This window comes from Tachyglossus aculeatus, chromosome 2 (genome assembly GCF_015852505.1).
Source record: "Tachyglossus aculeatus isolate mTacAcu1 chromosome 2, mTacAcu1.pri, whole genome shotgun sequence".
Taxonomy (NCBI): domain Eukaryota; kingdom Metazoa; phylum Chordata; class Mammalia; order Monotremata; family Tachyglossidae; genus Tachyglossus; species Tachyglossus aculeatus.
In genome coordinates this window covers 163,484,296-163,506,623 of record NC_052067.1, presented here as the reverse complement: position 1 = coordinate 163,506,623, position 22,328 = coordinate 163,484,296, and the positions used below count along the sequence as shown (strand labels likewise).

At 43.4% G+C, this 22,328-nt stretch overlaps 1 protein-coding gene across 2 annotated transcripts in view; it reads right to left on the bottom strand.

Annotated features, from left to right (window-relative positions):
• Window positions 1-22,328, bottom strand: part of SRGAP1 (SLIT-ROBO Rho GTPase activating protein 1) — a 333,891-nt gene that overhangs the window by 44,321 nt on the left and 267,242 nt on the right. For both annotated transcript variants that reach the window (XM_038766001.1, XM_038766002.1), the window contains exons 9-11: window positions 14,106-14,303; window positions 13,897-13,981; window positions 2,163-2,190 (exon numbers count right to left, since the gene is read on the bottom strand). In XM_038766001.1, the coding sequence (XP_038621929.1) occupies window positions 2,163-2,190; window positions 13,897-13,981; window positions 14,106-14,303 (311 nt within the window). The remainder of the gene's footprint in view (window positions 1-2,162; window positions 2,191-13,896; window positions 13,982-14,105; window positions 14,304-22,328) is intronic.

The following is a 22,328-nucleotide window of genomic DNA, read 5'->3' as shown; positions in this document are numbered from 1 at the left end:
AGCACTACAACTTTGATTAAAATGCTTATTGCTTTCTCGAGGAAAGTTAGAGAAGCCAACTGTTGTCCCTCCATCTAGTTAATTCTTTAAGATTGTGAGCCCCATGTGGGACATGACTCTCTCTCTCTCTCTCTCTCTCTCTCTCTCTCTTTCTTTCTCTCTCTCTTTCTCTCTCTGTGTGTGTGTGTGTGTGTGTGTGCGTGTGTATTTTAATGATATCTGGTAAGTGCTTGCTTTGTGCCAAGCACTTTACTAAACACCAAGATAGATACAAGTTCATTCATTCATTGTATTTATTGAGTGCTAACTGTGTGCAGAGCACTGTACTAAGCGCTTGGGAAGTACAAGTTGGCAACATATAGAGACGGTCCCTACCCAACAACGGGCTCACAGTCTAGAAACGGGCTCACAAGTTAATCAGGTTGGACACAGTCCATGTCTCACATGGGGCTCACAGTCTTCATCTCCATTTTACAGATGAGGTAACTGAGGCACAGAGAGGTTATGTGACTTGCCCGAGATCACACAGCACACAAGTGGCAGAACTGCGATTAGAACCCAGGTCCTTCTGACTCCCAGGCCCATGCTCTATTCACTAGGCCATGCTGCTTGTCCAACCTTTTAATCTTTTTTCTAGCCCAGCACTTAGTACAGTGTCTAGCATACAGTAAGCACTTAACAAATACCATTAAAAAAATCAGAAATGCCCAGATGCACCATCAGGTATTAACTGCCCACTCACAACATAATGATATCTGAGGTACTGGTTAACTTCTATGTGCCAAGCACTATGCTAAGAGCTGGGGAAGGTATGACATTATCAGGTTGGACCAGCCCCTGCCCCATATTGAGGTTACAGTCTAAAGGAGAAGGAGGCCAGGTACTGAATCCCCATTTTACAGATGAGAAGCTTGAGACCCACGGAAGTGAAGAGATTTAATAATTGTGGTATTTGTTATGCTTTTACTTTGTGCCAGGCACTGTACTAAGCGCTGGGGTGGATACAAGTAAATCATGTTGGGATACTGTCCCTGTTCCACATTGGGCTCACAGCCTCAATCCCCATTTTACAGATGAGGTAACTGAGGCACAGAAGTAAAGTGACTTGGCCAAGGTCACACAGCAGACAAGCGGTGGAGCCAGGATGACAAATCATGACCTTTTGACTCCCCAGCCCATGCTCTATCCACTTTCCCAAGGTCACATGGCGAGCATGTGGCAGAGGCCGGAAAATCATCCAATCCACAGTAGAGGACCCACCACTACTTTAGCCTGCCTTGGGCACTCTTAGAGTGTAATCTCCTTGTCGGCAGGGATGGAGGTACTTACTTCCTTTGTACCACTCAAGCACTTAATACAGTGCTTTGTACCCAGTAGGTGCTCAATAAATACTATTGCTACTACTCCTGAAAGTTGGGCAGCTAAATTGGAAAGTTTAATGGGAACCAGAAGCTATTAAAAATCTGTTCATCTTTCCCAGCCATGATGCCAGTATCACTCCACAACAGAAAAAAACAACAACAACAGGATAATTGTAGCCATTTAGAGAGATGAAACCAGAAATGTCCTTTGGTATCCTGTGGGATTGCATAATCAATCAATCAATCAATTAGGACATAAAAGAACTGAAAAGGGGCATACACTGATCCCTCTTTGAGTGTATTGTACTCTCCCAAGCATTTAGTACAGTGCTTTGCACACAGTAAGCACCCCAAAAATACGATTCAATGAATGAATGAGAGAGATGAGGACCAGGGAAATGATTCAGATTGTTTCTCCTTGTCTATAAAAGCAAATTGATCCACGTCAGTGTTTTCAGGTTGGATTAAGAATTCACAGCACACAGCTTTCTGGAGTTTTAAAGTGCCTTGGTTCAGATGATACAAAAACTTTTCGCTTTGGGTTTCTATTACCGTCTCATTAATCTGTTTCCAAGGGCACTTTGCAAGTCCTCTGGGAAGACCTTCTGAATACAAAGGGACAAATCTGGTTTCTTTCACAGTCAGAATTTATCAGGTTCACTTGCTTCCTTGTCAATTCCATCTGTCTTGCACATGAGCAAAATCTTCTCATTCTTGAAGCTGGGTAATTTTGGTTCTCTCGACAGGGGCAAAAAAAAAAAGACCTGGTAATTAAACATCAGAATTCAAACATTTTCCTACCTGGTGGTCATGTATTCAGCTCTATGACCTGAGGGAACAAAAGGAAAACAAGAAGAGTTGATGGAAACAGAATTGCTTCACATTGTTCCGCACCTTTTCCCCTAGCGTCAGCTTTGGATGCCAAGTTGCAATTAGCTTCCCGCTATGTAAAAAGTTAGAATGCTCTTGGGGAGAAGGGTAGCACGTAATCTCAGAAGCATCACCTAAATTAAACATTCCCAAATAATTCCTATGTACAGAAGAAGACGTTCTCCGTTAGACCGTAGATCGATCGACTACTGGTTCGTGCTTGAGACCGTCTCTGGCATTCCAAGAGGAGTGGAAACCCTGCTTTGCTTTGTTTTTCCTTTGCTGGCTTCGAGAGGAATGGTTTGGAAACTTTTTTTGAAGGGGAAATCTGGAAGCGAGACTAAATGAGAAAACTACGCCCATGCACGAAAAAGAATCGGAACAATTTGCAAGGTTGCTTAAAAACCTTCCACATTGGAAGCCTTTGAGAAGTGGTGTGGTCTAGTGGAAAGATCATAGACCTAGGAGTCAGAGGATACGGGTTCTAATCCCCTCTCTACCACATGCCTGCTCTGTGACTTGGGCAAATCACTTCACTTCTATGTGCCTCTGTTTCCTCAACTGTAAAATGGCATTGAACCTGTTCTCCCTCCTATTTCGACGGTGAGCTCCATGTGGGACAGGGACTGACACATAGTAAGTGCTTAACAAATACCATAAAATATGAACAAACAAAAAACCCCCAATCTGGCTGGTACTTCAGCCTCTTACTGTTACAGAGGCACCAATGTCCATATCTGTGAGCTTGTTGTGGGCAGGGAACGTGTCTGTTATTGTATTGTACTCTCCCAAGCACCTAGTGCAGTGCTTCACACACAGTAAACACTCAATAAATGTGACTGAATGAATAAACTAATCTGTGGTAGCCATGGCATTACTGGGGTTCCAATATCGTTTCCTGTAAAATGGGGATGAAGACTGGGATCCCCATGTGGGACTGAGAAAGTGTCCAACCTGATTTGCTTGTAACCATCCCAGTGCTTAGTACAGTGGCTGGCATGTAGTAAGCACTTAACAAGTGCCACCATTACCACTATTAAATCTGAAGAAAGTCACGGGCCTGAGCCAACCCTGCCCTAGTCTATTTACTCCCACCTCTGCATCGGAATTGGGAAAATCAATTAATCAGTGGTGTTTATTGAGCATCTATTGTGTGCAGAACACTGTACTAAGCACTTGGGAGACTACAATGAAACAGAGTTCGTAGACATATTCCTTGTCCACCTCGAGCTTACATGCTAGAGGCAGAGATGGACATGGATATAAATAAATAATTTACAGCAATCTATGAAAGGGATTTATTGAGTGCTCACTGTGGCCAGGGCACTGTATTAAGCGCTTGGGAGACTAAAATGCAGCAGAGTTGGTAGAAGTGTTCGCTGTCCACAACAAGCTTACAGGCTAGAAGGGGAGACATAAATATAAATAAATAAATGATGGTTATGTACATAAGTGCTGTGGGGCGGAGGTGGGGGGGAATAAAGGGAGCAAAACCAAGTGCAAGGATAATTAAGTACATTTTGGCAGTGAAAATGAAGAAAAAAATGTTTAAAAATATTAAATTCGGTGGTGTTAATAACTGTGGCATTTGTTAAGCGCTTACTTTGTGCGAGGCACTGTTCTGAGCACTGGGGCAGATACAAGCGAACTGGGTTGGATGCAGTTCTGTCCCACATAGTCATAATAATAATAATGATGGCATTTATTAAGAACATACTATGTGCAAAACACTGTTTTAAGCGCTAGGGACGTTACAAGGCGATCAGGTTGTCCCACAGGGGGCTCCCAGTCTTAATCCCCATTTTACAGATGAGGGAACTGAGGCACAGAGAAGTTAAGTGACTTGCTCAAAGTCATGGGGCTCCCAGTCTTAATCCCCATTTTATAGATGAGGGAACTGAGGCCCAGAGAAGTGAAGGGTGTGGCTCAGTGGATAGAGCACAGGCCTGGGAGTCAGAAGGCCATGGGCTCTAATCCTGCTCTGCCACTGGTCTGCTGTGTGACCAAGGGCAAGTCACTTAACATCTGTTTCACTGTGCTCTCCCAAGCACTCAGAACAGTGCTCTGAACACAGTAAGTGCTCAGTAAATACGATTGATTGATTACAAAAAGCCTCAAGTTGTAGGAGCCCTCAGCTGCCACATCATTGCCGTTACATTAACTAACCAAAGCAGGGAACAATTCCCACTCCAGCCCCCACCCCCATTTTCATTTCATTTCATTTCATTTAGTGAAGCAGGAAAATGTCACTATTTTTTCAGGGAATTTGCTTATGCCTGAGGAATAGCCTCAGTTCTACATCAGTCTTGAATCCAAACCAAGACTACACATCCTTGAAAGGTACAAATGAAGTGCAATCTTGCCTTCGAACATATCATTTGCTTCTTTACTCAGAATTTTTTAGCCCACCTCAAATGAATGAGATTTTATTTGGTAAACCATCAGCACTACCATTAACAGATCAATAATGGGCAGATGGAAAATAAACTGAAGATTACATTTCAAGCACTTTTCATAGATGCCCAGTTAATTATTCAAAAACAGCCTATGCAAGAAAACCCAAGGAAACAGTATTGTTCCAGAATTAAGTTCTAGAACTGAGAATTAAGTTCTAGAATTAAGTTCTAGAATTAAGTTCTAGAACTGAGGAATAGCCTCAGTTCTACATCAGTCTTGAATCCAAACCAAGACTATACATCCTTGAAAGGTACAAATGAAGTGCAATCTTGCCTTCGAACATATCATTTGCTTCTTCACTCAGAATTTTTTAGCCCACCTCAAATGAATGAGATTTTATTTGGTAACCCATCAGCACTACCATTAACAGATCAATAATGGGCAGATGGAAAATAAACTGAAGATTACATTTCAAGCACTTTTCACAGATGCCCAGTTAATTATTAAAAAACAGTCTATGCAAGAAAACCCAAGGAAACAGTATTGTTCCAGAATCGATGACATCTATGTAAAAACACCTTCGTAACTTTGCTTTGTGTTTTCATTGGACTGGACTAGTGTACTGCTATATCCTCATTTTAAACTTTTTAAAATTCTACTATGCATCAGGCAATGTACTAATCATGGGGTAGATACACGACAATCAGGTTGGACACAGTCCCTGTCCCACATGGGGCTCAGTCTTACTCCTCTCCTCTCCTCTGCCGCTAACCTCTTCACTGTACCTCGTTCTCGCCTGTCCTGGCGTCGACCCCCGGCCCACGTCCTTCCCCTGGCCTGGAATGCCCTCCCTCCACACATCCGCCAAGCTAGCTCTCTTCTTCCCTTCAAAGCCCTACTGAGAGCTCACCTCCTCCAGGAGGCCTTCCCAGACTGAGCCCCCTTTTCCCTCTCCTCCTCCCCATCCCCCCCCACCCTACCTCCTTCTCCTCCCCACAGCACTTTTATAAATTTGTACAGATTTATTACTGTATTTATTTTACATGTACGTATTTACTATTCTATTTATTTTGTTAATGATGTGCAGATAGCTATAATTCTATTTGTTCTGACGATTTTGAAACCTGTCTACATGTTTGGTTTTGTTGTCTGTCTCCCCCTTCTAGACTGTGAGCCCATTGTTGGGTAGGGACTGTCTCTATATGTTGCCAACTTTTACTTCCCAAGCGCTTAGTACAGTGCACTGCACACGGTAAGCGCTCAATAAATACGATTGAATGAATGAATGAATTTTACAGATGAGGGAACTGAGGCACAGAGCAGCTAAGTGAGGTTTCCAAGTACAACCAGCTGACAAGTGGAGGAGCAGAGATTAGAACGCAGGCCTGGGCTCTTTCCACTACACCACACTGCTTCTAGTCACTAAACTGTCCCGGAGAAATTCCTTCTAAATAAAGCAGACTCTGTTGATTACAAACCCCATCTGACAATTTGTTGGAAGTGGAAAGGTTACTCTGAAGTCAGGAGATGTCAGACCTTACAGAGAGAACACAATGGGCAAAATCCAGATTTGACTATGGAGAGGTGCAGCTCTTTAAACTAGTCCCTGACAAAGAACCCAGATGTCTTTTTTTTCCTGAAAGAGAGAAGTTCAGTGAGGTTTTAAAGGAGGCGATTATTTATGACCAGTTTTCCTTTGGAAAATAAATTTAGACTCCTACTCAATGGACTGCATGATGATAAGCTATTTACTTCCCTTGACATAGTTGCGTGCCAAGACTAGAAACAAAGTAAAATGAAGAAAAGCTTCGCCAATGCTGGTTTTAGCAAAATACAATTGATAGTTACTCCCCTCTATTGAAAAAAGGTGCCATAAACAATCCTGCTAATTGAAGAAGCACTATTCTTTTCTGCTAAAAAAGTCAAACAATTTCTTGTCTTCTAGTTATATGTCTTATTCATTGCATGCAGATAATAGTTTTCCAGATAAAAAAGATCGAAAGCACATTTTCAGGGATTTCTGAATTCCTTCTGTCCACTACCCTGACGAGTCCTTCTTGATTTGAAATGGAGTCAAAAACATAATTTCTTTAAAGATTAGGAATTCTTCCTTTCAACTTGGTCGATTAAAGAGAGCAGCAGAGTTATTTGGCAATAACTGACGGGGCCAATGGAAGTCGGCCAAAATGCTAGCAGTGAGAAAGGCCAAACACATGTCTGTAGTTACTTTTTCAGCTGTGCAAAATCAACTGCTAAATCCCTGGGTTAGACACTCTCTGGGTTCCTGTGAAAGCAGCATGTGCTGAAATACATAAAATGTAGTATCTTGACTAAAAAGGGTCAGATTTTTTTCCATTCTGCTCCAAACAAACCAGCATTAAAGAAAGGATAGAGCCCGGGCCTGGGAGTCAGAAGGTCATGGGTTCTAAATGCCAGCTCTGCCACTTGTTTGCTGTGTGACCTTGGGCAAGTCACTTCACTTCTCTGGGCCTCAGTTTCCTCATCTGTACTAACAGGAATTGACTCTGTGAGCCCCACATGGAACAGGGGTTGTGTCCAACCCAATTTGCTTGTATCTGCCCCAGCATTTGGTACAGTGCCTGGCACATAGTAAGCGCTTGACAAATAATAATAATAATAATAATAATAACAATGGCATTTATTAAGCGCTTACTATGTGCAAAGCACTGTTCTAAGCACTGGGGAGCTTACAAAGTGATCAGGTTGTCCCTCGGGGGGCTCACAGTCTTAATCCCCATTTTACAGATGAGGGAACTGAGGCCTAGAGAAGTGAAGTGACTTGCCCAAAGTCACACAGCTGACAATTGGCGGAGCCGGGATTTGAACTCATGACCTCTGACTCCAAGGCCCGTGCTCTTTCCACTGAGCCATAATTGTTATTACCATGCTAAATCTAAACTCCAGGCCACTGTGTACTAGACCTCCACTAAATTCTTCCCACTGCGCCCTGCTTTACAGATAAGACACAATCTCCCTCAAAAAGATGCCAAGAAAAGCAGTATTCCCTAGTGGTTAGAGCCCAGGCCCGGGAGTCAAAAGAACCTAGGTTTCTAATCCCAGCTCCACCACTTTTCGACTGTGTGACCTTGGGCAGATCACTTCACTTCTCTGTGCCTCAGTTACCTCATCTTCCATTCATTCAATCGTATTTATTGAGTGCTTACTGTGTGCAAAGCACTGTACTGTGTCTATCCATTAAATGGGGATCAATACTGTAAGGGACATGGACTGTGTCCAACCTGATAAGCTTGTATCTATCCCCAGAGCTTAATAGAGTGCCTGGCACAGAGTAAGCGCTTAACGAATACCAAAAAAAAAAGGAAATATTGGCCTGTGACAGTACGATGCAGCAGAGAGGCATGCACTGCAACAGCTGGGGGATTAAAATCAGTAATATCTCATGAGGAAATGAAGTGATATTCATTTGGCATTGACATATTTAAAAAGATAGCAACTGGCAGGCCTTCCTATTTAGAAAAGAAGGATTCTATTCTTGACAATAATAATAATGATGGCTTTTATTAAGCACTTACTATGTGCAAAGCACTGTTCTAAGTGCTGGGGAGGTTTCAAGGTGATCAGGTTGTCCCACAGGGGACTCACAGTCTTAATCCCTATTTTACAGATGAGGTAACTGAGGCCCAGAAAGGTGAAGTAACTTGCCCAAAGTCACACAGCTGACAATTGGCAGAGCTGGGATTTGAACCCATAACCTCTGACTCCAAAGACTGGGCTCTTTCCACTGAGCCATGCTACTTCTCTAACTTTCTCACTGTACCTTGATCTTGTCTCTCTCACCGCTGACTCCTCGTCTATGTCCTGCCCCTGTCCTGGAACGGCCTCTCTCCTCAAATCCGACAGATAATTACTCTTCCGGCCTTCAAAGCCTCATTGAAGGCCCATCTCCTCCAAGAGGCCTTCCCTGACTAAGCCTCCCTTTCCTCTTCTCCCACTCCCTTCTGCGTTGCCCTGACTTGCTCCTTTTAATTCATCCCCCCTCCCAGCTCCACAGCACTTTTTTATGGCATTTATTAAGCGCTTACTATGTGCAAACCACTGTTCTAAGCGCTGGGGAGTTTACAAGGTGATCAGGTTGTCCCACGGAGGGCTCACAGTCTTAATCCCCATTTTACAGATGAGGGAACTGAGGCCTAGAGAAGTGAAGTGACTTGCCCAAAGTCACACAGCTGACAAGTGGCGGAGCCGGGATTTGAACCCATGACCTCTGACTCCAAAGCCCGTGCTCTTTCCACTGAGCCACGCTTATGTACATATTTGTCATGTATTTACATTAATGTCTGTCTCCCCCTCTAGACTATAACATCACTGTGGGCAGGGAATGTGCCTTTTATATTGTTATAGTGTACTCTCCCGAGCACTTGGTACAGTGCTCTGCATACAGTAAGCACTCAATAAATACGATTGACTGACTGACAGAAAATCAGTGCCATAAACTCTTTGAACATGACCTGAGGTATCAGACTTTAATATTTAAATTAAGTGTCGGCAATTACAGATTGTACATATCGAAATATGTGCAATTTACAATTGCTGGCAAGGTTTAATTCATACAGTTAATTCCATAAATTTCCAATTTCAAAACCTACATTATAGCCTCTAGATGAAATACATAATTTCTGTGTGCATAAATCTTCAGTTAGGATAATTTATGCCTCTACGCAAAGAACAGATGCTGACTGGAGATCCATTATTGCTCCATAAAGCATTTAGAAAAATGAAGAAAATCTTTCACCATGGCATTTCCTACCATATGAAGACTTAACATAAGTTAGGATTTTTTATGATATTTGTCAAGCTCTTAATATATGCTAGGCACTGAACTAAGCATTGGGGTAGATACAAGCTAATCAGGTTGGACACAGTCCATGGCCCACATGGGGCTCTCTCAGTCTTAATCCCATTTCAGTCAGGCATTCGATCGCATTTATCGAGCACTTACTATGTACTATGTACTAAGCACTCAGGACAGTACAATAGAACAATAAACAGACACATTCTCTTCCCACAATGAGCTTACAGTCTATTGATTTTGCAGATGAGGTTACTGCGGCACAGAGAAGTGAAGTGACTTGCTCAAGGTCACACAGCAGACAGGTGGCAGAGCTGGGATTAGAACCCAGGTCCTTCTGACTCCCAGGCCCGGGTTCTATCCACTTAGCAACAATGCTTCTCAATAGGTTTGCAAAAGAGCACCGATTTGGGACATACTTCTTCATTCTTTTTTTTTTTTTTTTTTACCAACTAGAAACTGCCTATTATCTTGGCTCCTGGTAATGCCACTCAGGACAAAGTTCCCCTCAGAGTCCACTGAATAATCTCCATTCAGGCATACCCAACAAATCAGAGCACTGGACTAAATGCACTGGAAAGTCCGAGACAAAAGAGTTGTTAGACATGTTTCCTCAAGAAGCTTAAGGTCTAGCGGGGGATGAGGAAAAATCAGGGAATATTGAAAGGTAAACTGCAGAATCTATCTACCTACTGGGGAAAATCCAGATGCAAGACAGTTTCCCATTCCCTTCTGACTCACCCTGATTTACTCCCTTTATTCACCGCCCAAATCAGCTCCACAGCACTTACGTCCAGGTTTTTAATTTATTTATTTATATCCTGTCTCCCTCCCTAGACTGTAAGCTTGTTGTGGGCATGGAATGTGTTTCATGTTTATATTGTACATATAATTTATATGTAATAGCAATTTATACATTTCTATATAAATTGGGGAAGTAGCGTGGCTCAGTGGAAAGAGGACGGGCTTTGGAGTCAGAGGTCAGGGGTTCAAATCCCGGCTCCACCAATTGCCAGCTGTGTGACTTTGGGCAAGTCACTTAACTTCTCTGTGCCTCAGTTACCTCATCTGTAAAATGGGGATTAAGGCTGTGAGCCCCCCATGGGACAACTTGATCACCTTGTAACCTCCCCAGCACTTAGAACAGTGCTCTGCACATAGTAAGTTTTTAACAAATGCCATTATTATTATTATTATTATTATTATTAATGTCTGTCTCCCTCTCTAGCTGTAAGCTCGTTGTGGGCAGGGAAAGTGTCTGTTTTATTGTCATACTGTACATATCTGTGGTAATTTATTTCTATTAATGTCTGTCTCCCTCTCTAGACTGTAACCTCATTGTAGGCAGGGAAAGTGTCTGTTATATTGTTATACTGTACATAGCTGTGGTAATTTATTTATTTATATTAACGTCTGTCTCCTCTTCATTCGTTCATTCAATCGTATTTATTGAGCGCTTACTGTGTGCAGAGCACTATACTAAGCACTTGGGAAGTACAAGTCGGCAACATATAGAGACGGTTCCTACCCAACAATGGGCTCACAGTCTAGAAAGGGAAGGCAGACAACAAAACAAAACATGTGGACAGGTGTCAAGTCAGAACAAATAGATGGTCTATCCTTAATGGTAGGAGACAGGTCAAGGAAACCAACCATCACACACTTCCTCCCACATCCTCTTGCCTCTGATGGAGAGCCAATACTGGACTGGACCAACTGTTGTAAGCACTCAACACAAATCATTGTTTGATTGGCCACTGGACTATCCCAGTAATGGCAGTGCTTATGTTCTTATTCCTTACCCAGAAGCACCTCGCTTTTAACACAGTTATCCTGAGGCCCCCTCCAAAAAATTGGCTTTTTCCTACTGTAAGGTCATTGTGGGCAAGGAATGTTTATACCAACTCTGTTATATTTCACTCTCCCAAGTGCTTAGTATAGTGTTCTGCACAAAGTAAGCACTCAATGAATATGACTCATTAGAACAGTGCTTCACACATAGTAAGCGCTTAACAAATACCATCATTATTAGTATTATTATTGACTGACTGACTGATTGTCATAAATTCAGAATCCACTTTTCAAAATGTTAAGTGTTTTGGACACGGTCTGATCCAAGTTGTCTCATCTTCTTCTCTGACACTCAACAGTATCAGTGCAGGACAACAATGAATGAATGAATCGATCAAAGCTATTTATTGAGCACTTTTACTATGTGCAGAGCACTGTTCTAAGCACTTGGGAGAGCCCAGCCCTGCCACATTTATGTACTTATCTGTAATTTATTTATATTAATGTCTGTCTCCCCCTCTAGACTATAAGCTCATTGTGGGCAGGGAATGTTTCGGTTTTTTATTTTGTACTCTTCCAAGCCCTTAGTACAGTGCTCTGCACACATTAAGCACTCAATAAATATGACTGACAGACTGAATGAATGAATGAATGACTACAGTACAAGAGAATTAGCAGACATGTTCCCTACACATAATCATTCAGAGAACACTATTACCAGGAATACGGATTTAGGATTGTAAAAGAGGGGTTACGTGGTGTCTACATGCTTTGTTTTGTTGTGTGTCTAGACTGTGAGCCCGTTGTTGGGTAGGGACTGTCTCTATATGTTGCCGACTTGTACTTCCCAAGTGCTTAGTACAGTGCTCTGCACACAGTAAGCGCTCAATAAATATGATTGAATGAATGAATGGTGAACTTTAGAGGCTGGTTTTAAAGCAGCATAGCGTGGTGGATAGACCCTGGGCCTGGAAGTCAGAAGGTCATGAGTTCTAATCCCTACTCTGCCGCTAATCTGCTTTGTGACCTTGGGCAAATCACTTGACTTCTTGGTGCCTCGGTTACCTCATCTGCAAAATGGGGATTGAGACTGTGAGCCCCATGTGGGACAGGGACTGGGTCCAACTCGATTTGCTCATATCCACCGTAGCACTTAGTTCAGTGCCTGGCACATAGTAAGCTCTTAACAATATATGATAATTGTTAAAGCACCCAAGAAATTCCTCCTCATTACCCACTTTTCTCTCCCACTTTGTCCCAACTCTCAGTCTTCATTATTGTCATGATAACCTGCCTACTGTGCTTTGCTCTCATCTGTCTGCCTCTTTTCTCTCGCTCATTCTCTTCTTTCTGTCTGAAACTCCCTTCCCCTTCATATCGAACAGACCTCAGTTCTCCTCACCCTCAAACACATCTCTACCAGGAGGTTTTCTCTGTGTAATCCTCTCAGCTCCCCACTTTAATCCCCCCAGTTGTTGCCTTGACCCCTCTGCACCACTTAAGCCCATAAATGACCACAGACCGCTCCTCCTCTCCTATATGAGCTTGGGCAAGTCACTTCACTTCTCTGTGCCTTGATCAGAAGCAGCATGGCTCAGTGGAAAGAGTGTGGGCTTTGGAGTCAGAGGTCATGGGTTCAAATCTCGATTCCACCAACTCTCAGCTATGCGACTTTGGGCAAGTCACTTCACTTCTCTGTGCCTCAGTTACCTCATCCATAAAATGGGGATGAAGACTGTGAGCCCCCTGTGGGACAACCTGATCACCTTGTAACCTCTCCAGCGCTTAGAACAGTGCTTGTCACATAGTAAGCGCTTAATAAATGCCATTATTATTATTATTATTGTTATTATTACCTCATCTGTAAAATGGGGATTGAGAAGGTAAGCCCTACATGGGACAGGGACTGTGTCCAACCCAATTTGCTTGCATCTTCTTAGCGCTTAACAAACACCACAATTATTACTTTTACTATTACAGTATTTATGATCATATCTTATACTTTATTACTCCCCGAATCTGTAATTTATTTAAATATCTGTCTCCTCTGCTAGATTAGAAGCTCCGTGTCTACTAACTCTGCTGTACTGTACTACCCCAAGCGTTTAGTACAGTGCTCTTCACATAGTAAGCTCTCAATAAATGCCATTGATTAGAAACTCTTTGAAGACAGGGATTATGTCTTCTAATTCTTTTGTCCTTTCGAAAGTTTCTAGTACAGTGCTCTGCACTTAGCAGTTGCTCAATAAATGCTATGGATGACACACTTACTATTTTCATTCAAATGTCACTAAAAATTAAGCCGCGAAGCAAATCCAAAGATAGTCCCCAATTCTGTCCCCCTACACACAATAGTTCCAAATTTGTGAATTTATCCCTACCGTAGATCACTTCTCACTAAAACCAAAGTCCTAAACAAAACCAACATCTTTTTCTACTTATCACAACAACAAAGCATAATTATTTCCAAGATAATTCATGCCATTCTTTAATCATGTACACAAACACTTTCAGAACATAATCAACCCGATTTGCTTGTATCCACCTCAGTGTTCAGTACAGCGCCTGGCACATAGTACGCGCTTAACAAATGCCACAATTCTTATTAATCCTGATTCTACTTCCTTTCCTTTTCAAATCGCTTACCTTCTCCAAGTGTCCTCTGGAGTAAGTCATGTTTTGCTTGAAGCTTTGTGATGAGATTACTCCCTTCCAGATATTCTCTGAATTTCTGCACGGTGAAAAAAAATCGATTTACAGTGACTTTGTGTTTCTTCACTTTGACAGAGAATTGAGAATATTCTGCCCAAATATTTTGCAATGATGGATGATGTTTTGGGCGATGACTGCCATACCATAAAGTAGAATTGCTCCGTTTCCTGCTGGTTAGCTCTTCTTTTGGCTATGCTGGGTTTGCTCAGATACGTCTCGGAGACGGTGGACTTCACAGACTCTGTGGAGCGGCTGTGTTGGAAGCATTCGGACACATCATAGTCCTCGATGGTGACCATGTCTTGGATGGTCTGAAGGGTGGCTTCCGTTGTTTTTTTCACCTGGGGACAACAGGTTCATCATTAGTGGAGGGCAGTGTGGCTTAGTGGACAGAGCACAGATCTGGCATTCAGACTGTCATGGGTTCTGATCTCGGCTCTGTCACCAGTCTGCTAGTGGCACTTCTTTGTGCCTCAGTTACCTCACTTGGAAGACGAGTATTAAGACTGTGAGTCCTACGTGGGACAGGGACTGTGTCCAACCTGATTAACTTATATCTATCCCAGTGCTTAGTACAGTGTCTGGCACATAATAAGTGCTTAACAAATACCACAGCTGTTATTATTTTATGGTATTTGTTAAGCATTTACTATGTGCCAGGAACTCTCCTAAGCGCTAGGGTAGATACAAGTTAATCAGGTTGGACACAGTCCCTGTCCCACATGGGCCTCACCATCCTCATCCCCATTTTACAGATGAGGTCACTTAGGTATAGAGAAGTGAAATGACTCACCCAAGGTCACACAGCAGACAAATGGAGGAGCCGGTATTAGAACTCAGGTCTTTCAGACACCCAGTCCTGTGCTTTATCTACTAGGCCATGCTGCTTCTCTATTAGTAGAAGCAGTATTTTTGTTAAGTGCTTACTACGTGTTCTAAGCTATTTTTGACTCCTCTCTCTCTCATTTAACCCACATATTCAATCTATCACTAAATCCTGTCAGTTCAACCTTCACAACAATGTTAAAATCTGCCCTTTCTTCTCCATCCAAATTGCTACCACATTAATCTAAGCGCTTATCCTATCCTGCCTTGACTACGGTATCAGCCTCCTTGCACCTCCCTTTCTCCGGTCTCTCCCTTCTCCTGTCTATACTTCACTCTGGTGCCTGGACACGTTTCTACAGAAACATTCAGTCCATGTTTATCCATTCCTTAAGAACCTCCAGTGGTTGCCCATCCACCTCCCCATCAAACAGAAACTCCTTACTATTGGATTTAAAGCACTCAATCACCTTGCCCCCTCCTACCTCACCTCACTACTCTCCTACTATAACCCAGACTGCACATTTCACCCCTCTAATGCCAACCTATTCGCTGTACCTTGATCTCATCTATCTGGCTGCCACCCACTTGCCCACATCCTATCCCTGGCCTGGAATGTCCTCTATTTTCATACCTGACAGACAATTACTCTCCCCACCTTCAAAGCCTTATTGAAAGCACACCTCCACCAAGAGGCCTTCCCTGACTAAGCCCTCATTTCCTCTTTTCCCACTCCTTTCTGTGTTGCCCTGACTTGCTCCCTTTATTCACCCCCTCCTGCAGCTCCACAGTACTTATGTATATATCCATAATTACTTATTTATATTAATGTCTGTGTCCCCCTCTACACTGTAAGGTCATTGCGGGTAGTGAATGTATCTGTTATATTGCTGTGTAGTACTCTCCCAAGTGCTTAGTGCAGTGCCCTGCACACAATAACTCTCAATAAATAAGTCTGATTGATTGTGCCTCAGTTCTCTCATCTACCAAATGGGGATTCAATATCTGTTTCTCCTTCCTACTTAGAGACTGTGAGCCCCGTGTGGGACCTGATTATCTTGTGTGGGACAACCTGATCACCTTGTAACCTCCCCAGCACTTAGAACAGGGAAGCAGCACGGCTCAGTGGAAAGAGCCCGGGCTTTGGAGTCAGAGTTCATGGGTTCGAATCCCAGCTCTGCCAGTTGTCAGCTGTGTGACTTTGGGCAAGTCACTTGACTTCTCTGTGCCTCAGTTACCTCATCTGTAAAATGGGGATTAAGACTGTGATTCCCCCCGTGGGACAACCTGATCACCTTGTAACCTCCCAAGTGCTTAGAACAGTGCTTTGCACATGGTAAGCGCATAATAAATGCCATCATTATTATTATTATTGTGTCTAGCCCAGTGCTTAGTACGATGCTTGACTTATAATAAGCGCTTAACAAATACCACAATTATTAATGTATCGACAGGGCTGTTTCCTCAACAGTAGTAGCAATCAATTAATCAGTCAACCAATGATATTTATTGAGTGCTTACTGTTTGCAGGGCACTGTACTAAGCACTTGGGAGAGTCCAATGCAATAGAGTTGCAATGGCATTTATTGAACTCCTCTGAAGTGCCATACACCATACTAAGTACTGGGGAATTAGGAAAGATGAATGAAACACACTCTTTGCCCTCAAATGTAAGGAGGGAGACATAAGAATATTCATGAGCCATCAGTCCTATTTTTTTTTTAATGGCATTTATTAAGCACTTACTATGTGCAAAGCACTGTTCTAAGCACTGGGGAGGTTACAAGGTGATCAGGTTGTCCCACGTGGGGCTCACGGTCTTCATCCCCATTTTACAGATGAGGTAACTGAGGCACAGAGAAGTTAAGTGACTCTCCCAAAGTCACACAGCTGGCAATTGGCGGAGCCAGGATTTGAACCCATGACCTCTGACTCCAAAGCCCGTGCTCTTTCCACTGAGCCACGCTGCTTCTCTATTTTTTGAGAGCTTACTGTGTCAAAAGCATAGTACTAAGCGCTTGGGAGACTGACAGCAATATAATAGACACATTCCCTGCCCACAGTGAGCTCACAGTCTGGAAGTAGAGACAGACAGTGATATAAATGAATAAATGACAGATATGGACATAAGTGGTGTGGGGCTAGGGTGGGGATGAATAAAGGGAGCAAGTCAAGGCAATACAGAAGGGAGTGGGAAATTGAGTGGAATCAGCATAAATAAAGTAGATTATTTAACTGAATATAGTGTGGCTTAGTGGATAGAGTATGGGCCTGGGAGTCAGAAGGTTATGGGTTCTAATCCTGCCTCTGCCACATCTGCTGTGTGACCTTGGGCAAGTCACTTTACTTCTCTGGGCCTCAGTGGCCTCATCTGTAAAATGGGGATTAAGACTGTGAGCCCCACGTGGGACAACCTCATTACCTTGTATCTACCTCAGCGCTCAGAACAGAGCTTGGCACATAATACGCACATGCATAAGAGCTAGAAGGGGCTGTTGGGTTGATATGATATAGGGTGTCAGTAAATATCAGTGTAGTGGAGACATTTGATTGTGCAGATGCCATGGAAATCCAGCATGCGAAGGCGTCCTCTGTCTTCAGCAAACACTGTGAGTTCACACTGGGATGGGAAATCGTGGGCAATTTAGCAATGCTAAGAATAGAAGACAACCCATATATCCTGTCCCCACTGGCCCTGGTTTCCTAGGTAAACAAAGGAAGAGCCTGGAGTGTCTCAGGGAGTGTATATGTGAATCACACCTCCTCCAAGAGGTCTTCCCTTACTAATCCTCCCTTTCCTCTTCTCCCACTCCCTTCTGCATTGCCCCGACTTGCTCCCTTTGTTCATCATCCCTCCCAGCCCCACAACACTCATCTCCACATTTGTAATTAATTTATTTCTTTTAATGTGGTCTGCCTCCCCCTCTAGATTGCAAGCTTGTTGTGGGCAGAGAATGTGCCTGTTTACTGTTATACTGTACTCTCTCAAGTGCTTATTAAAGTGCTCTGCACACAGTAAGTGCTCTATAAATATGACTGAATGAATGAATATATGAATGAATTAATGAGGGAGGGAGTCTGAGTAATAGTGTGGTGGTGTGTGAGCCACAAGGAAGCTGTGATTGAAGAATGACGTCAGGACTTGAAACATAAAAGCTGGGTTTATGCTCATAGTAGAATTACTCTCCCCACCTTTTAAAGTCTTATTGAAGACACATCTCCAAGAGGCCTTCCCTGGCTAAGCCCTCCTTTCCTCTTCTCCCACTTCCCTCTGCATCACCCTGACTTGCTTCCTTTATTCATTCTCCCTCCCAGCCCCACAGCACTTATGTCCATATCTATAATCTATTTAATTATATCAATGTTTGTCTGCCCCTCTAGACTGTAAGCTTGTTGTGGGTAGGGAATGTGTTGGTCATATTACGATACTGTACCATTCCAAGTGATCAGTACAGTGCTCTGCACACAATAAGCACTCAATAAATACAATTGAATGACTGACTGACTGAAACAAAGAAGGAACAACTGTCTCACTGGCTGTAGGAATCAGGAGCTTCCATCGCCTCAAAAGAAGGCAAGTGCTATGACTTTAGGGAAAAATACAAACGACACAAATCAGATCTCTATATCAGGAGAAATATTTACAGTGGGAAAAGAGGGTCAGCATAAAAGTCACTGTGGAGGAGAGGGTTTTTTTTGCCCTTTATCAGAGGCAGCAAAATCAATGGAGAACACTGGAATGGAGAGTCACTGGCCAACTCTGACGCCTCTTGGGCCTCCGAAGAGGAGATAGTACAGAAGAATCCTTTGATGCCATCATCCTTTGAAGTGGTAGCCTCCAAATAAATACAAATGGAGATTGGGAGGAGGGGAGAGAGAGGGAACAGGGTTGCAGGATGCAGGGACAAGAGAGGGGTGAGAAGGAAATAGAGAGGGGAAGAAAGGGAGGGAGGGAGGGAAGGAAGGCAGGCAGGCAGGCAGGCAGGCAGGCAGGAAGGAAGGAAGGAAGGAAGGAAGGAAGGAAGGAAGGAAGGAAGGAAGGAAGCAAGCCCTACTGGATAGTGTGTAGACCTGGATGTCAGGAAGATCAGGGTTCTAATCCTGGCTCTGCAACCTTTCTGCCGTGTGACCTTAGGCCTCAATTTCCTCACCTGCAAAATGGGGATTCATTCCCTGTGTAAACTGGGAGCCCCATGTACAGACCCTGGCATGTTGTAAGCGTTTAACAAATACCACAGTTATTATTATTATTGTGTGGGACATGAACTGTGTCCAACCTGATTATCTTGTTTCTTCCTCAGAGTTTAGTGCAGTGCCTGGCACATCATAAGCACTTAACAAACACCGTAAAAAAAAAAGAAATGGAAGGAAAGGGAAAGGTTAAAAGAAAAGAAGGGTGGAAAAGAGAGGATCTGGAGGGAAAATGACAAGGTGAGGGAAGGAAAATGTGAAATGAAGGAGGGATAAAAAGGGTGCCATGGAAAAATAATCATCATAATTGTGGTAATAATTAACACTTACTATGTGTCAAGCATGGTAGTAAGCACTGGGGTAGATACACTATCAGGAGATCAGATCCAGTCCCTGTCTCACAAGGGGCTCAGTGTCTAAGGCGGAGGGAGGACAGGTATTTTGTCCCCATTTTTCCTCATCACCATCATCATCGTCTTTATCATCAGTGGTGTTTATTAAGTGCTTACTGTTTGCAGAGTACTGTACTAAGTGCTGGGGAGAGTGCAATACAACAGAGGTGGTAGGATAAATTCCCTGTCCACAATGAGCTTACTGATGAAACAGGCACAGAGGAGTTAAGTCACCAAGCAGGCCACTGGGGAAGCTGCTATTGGCACCCACTCCCAAGGTGGGGATCTTTCCATTAGGCCACACTGCTTGTCTATTGAAAAATACCAAAAGAACATGAAATACCATTATTAGGTCAGGAGTACATCTCTTCCAGAATTCTGCCTCTGACAGTGGGAACGGGATCCTCAGTGGAACAGTGTGTGGTTTGAGAAGCAGCAAAAAAGCAGCATGGCGTAGGGGATAGTGTATAATAATAATAATAATAACGATGGCATTTATTAAGCGCTTACTATGTGCAAAGCACTGTTCTAAGCGCTGGAGAAGTTACAAGGTGATCAGGTTGTCCCACGGGGGGCTCACAGTTTTAATCCCCATTTTACAGATAGGTAACTGAGGCCCAGAGAAGTGAAGTGACTCGCCCAAAGTCACACAGCTGACAAGTGGCTGAGCCGGGATTTGAACCCAGGAACTCTGACTCCAAAGCCCGGGCTCTTTCCACTGAGTCACGCTGCTTTGGGAGTCAAAAGGTCATGGGGTATAATCCTGCTCTAGCACTCGTCTGCTGTACGGCCTTTGGCAAGTCACCTCACTTCTTTGTGTCTCCTGTAAAATGGGAATTGAGATCATGAGCCCCACATGGGACAGGGACTGTGTCCAACCTAATTTACTTGTATCCACCCCAGTGCTTAGTACGGTGCCTGGCACATAGTAAGCACTTGAAAAAATTCCACAATTATTATTATTACTGTTATACCCCTTGGCCTCAATCCTAGTATGAAAGACTAACCACTGAACGTCACATCTTTTTTTATCTTCACCTGCTAATTTCCCTCATTATCTTATAGACTGTTCATCTATCTTGAGTCTCTGGTGAGGGGATGTTTCTTTTTATTGTTCTATTGTACTCTCCCAAGCACTTAGTACAGTGGTTTCCACACAGTAAGCACTCAATAAATATGATTGAATGAATGAATGAATGCTGCTGTTTTCTTCCTGCACAAGCTCAATAAATACGACTGAATGAATAAACCTCCTTTGGTAACCAGCTCCACATGCTTATTGACCGCTGGGTGAAGAAGTGATTTTTTTTCTCTTCACTTGGTTTGCTTTCTCTCTATTTTAGAGCTGGTGGAAGGAGGAGGTGGAGAAGGGAAGCCCCAAAGGGAGGATGAATCAGAGCAGGGATGAGAATTGAGGCACCCCCTGTTTCTGCCTCACCGACGGATCTACCGACCTTTGTGGGCACGGAATGTGTCCGTTTATTGTTGCAATCTATTCTCCCAAGTGCCCAGTACAGTGCTCTGCACACCGTAAGCACTCAATAAATATGAATGACTGAATGAATGCATGACCGAAGCTGAGTCCATGGAGAGCTCTTTCTCCTGAGTAGCACCTGACAGAATGTTCACTCGCTGGTTGACTAAAAATAGCTCCGACGGAGGAGACGACAAAGAACTCTGCCTCTGCTATTCAAGTTTCCTGCATGAATGTCCTTCTGGACCCAGATTTATTTGCATTTTTAATTAGTCATTCACTCATCCTGATGCTCATTCTTCTACCTGCCATATCCTTGACGTTTCTCCTGCTTCTACTTTATTTTTTGTGGCATGTGTTAAGTATTTACTATGTAGTGGGCACCGTACTAAGTGCTGGGGTCAACAAGATTGTCATGAGTTTGGGAGGGCACAATGCAGGTGGCAGTCATGAATCCTGCCACCAAGGAGCTAAAATCAATCAATCAGTGGTATTTGTTGGTGCTTACTGTGTGCACAGCACAGTACTAAGTGCTTGGGAGAGTAATAATTATAAAAATAATTAGGATATTTGTTAAGCACTTATTATGTGCCAGGCACTGTACTAAGTGCTGGGGTGGGTCCAAGCTAATTGGGCTGGACACAGTCCCTGTCCCATGTGGGGCTCACAGTCTCAGTCCCCATTTTACAGATGAGGTAACTGAGGCACAGAGGAGTCACGTGACTTGCCCAAAGTCACACAGCTGACAATTGGCAGAGCCGGAATTCAAACCCATGACCTTCTGACTTCTGGGCAAAGGCTCTAGCCAATACGCCACACTGCCATGTTGAGTACAATATCACAGAATTGGTAGACATGATCCCAGTCCTCAAGAAGCTTAAAGTTTAGTGAGGGGTCATGCTTACTAATTCTATTGTACTCTTCAAGTGCTTAGTATCAATCAGTCAACTGTCCTCTCCCAAGAGCTTAGTACAGTGCTCTGCACACAGGAAGCGCTCAATAAATCCAACTCAAATTGGATATCATGCTGACACCTCAAACTGAACATGTCCAAAACAAAATTCCTCCTCTTCCCACCAAAACCCGGTCTACCACCTGATTATTAATTAATGATGGCATTTATTATGTGCTTACTATGTGCAATGCACTGTTGTAAGCGCTGGGGAAGTTACAAGGTGATCAGGTTGCCCCACGGGGGGCTCACAGTCTTAATCCCCATTTGACAGATGAGGTAACTGAGGTTCAGAGAAGTTAAGTGGCTTGCCCAAAGTCACACAGCTGACAATTGGTGGAGCCGGGATTTGAACCCATGACCTCTGACTCCAAAGCCCGGGCTCTTTCCTCTGAGCCACGCTGCTTCTCTTATTATGCCACCACCACCATCCTCCTTGTCTCACAAACCCAGAACCTTGGCATTATCCTCAACTCATCTCTCTCATTCAACCCGCACATTCAATCTGTCATGAAATCCTGCTGGTTCTACC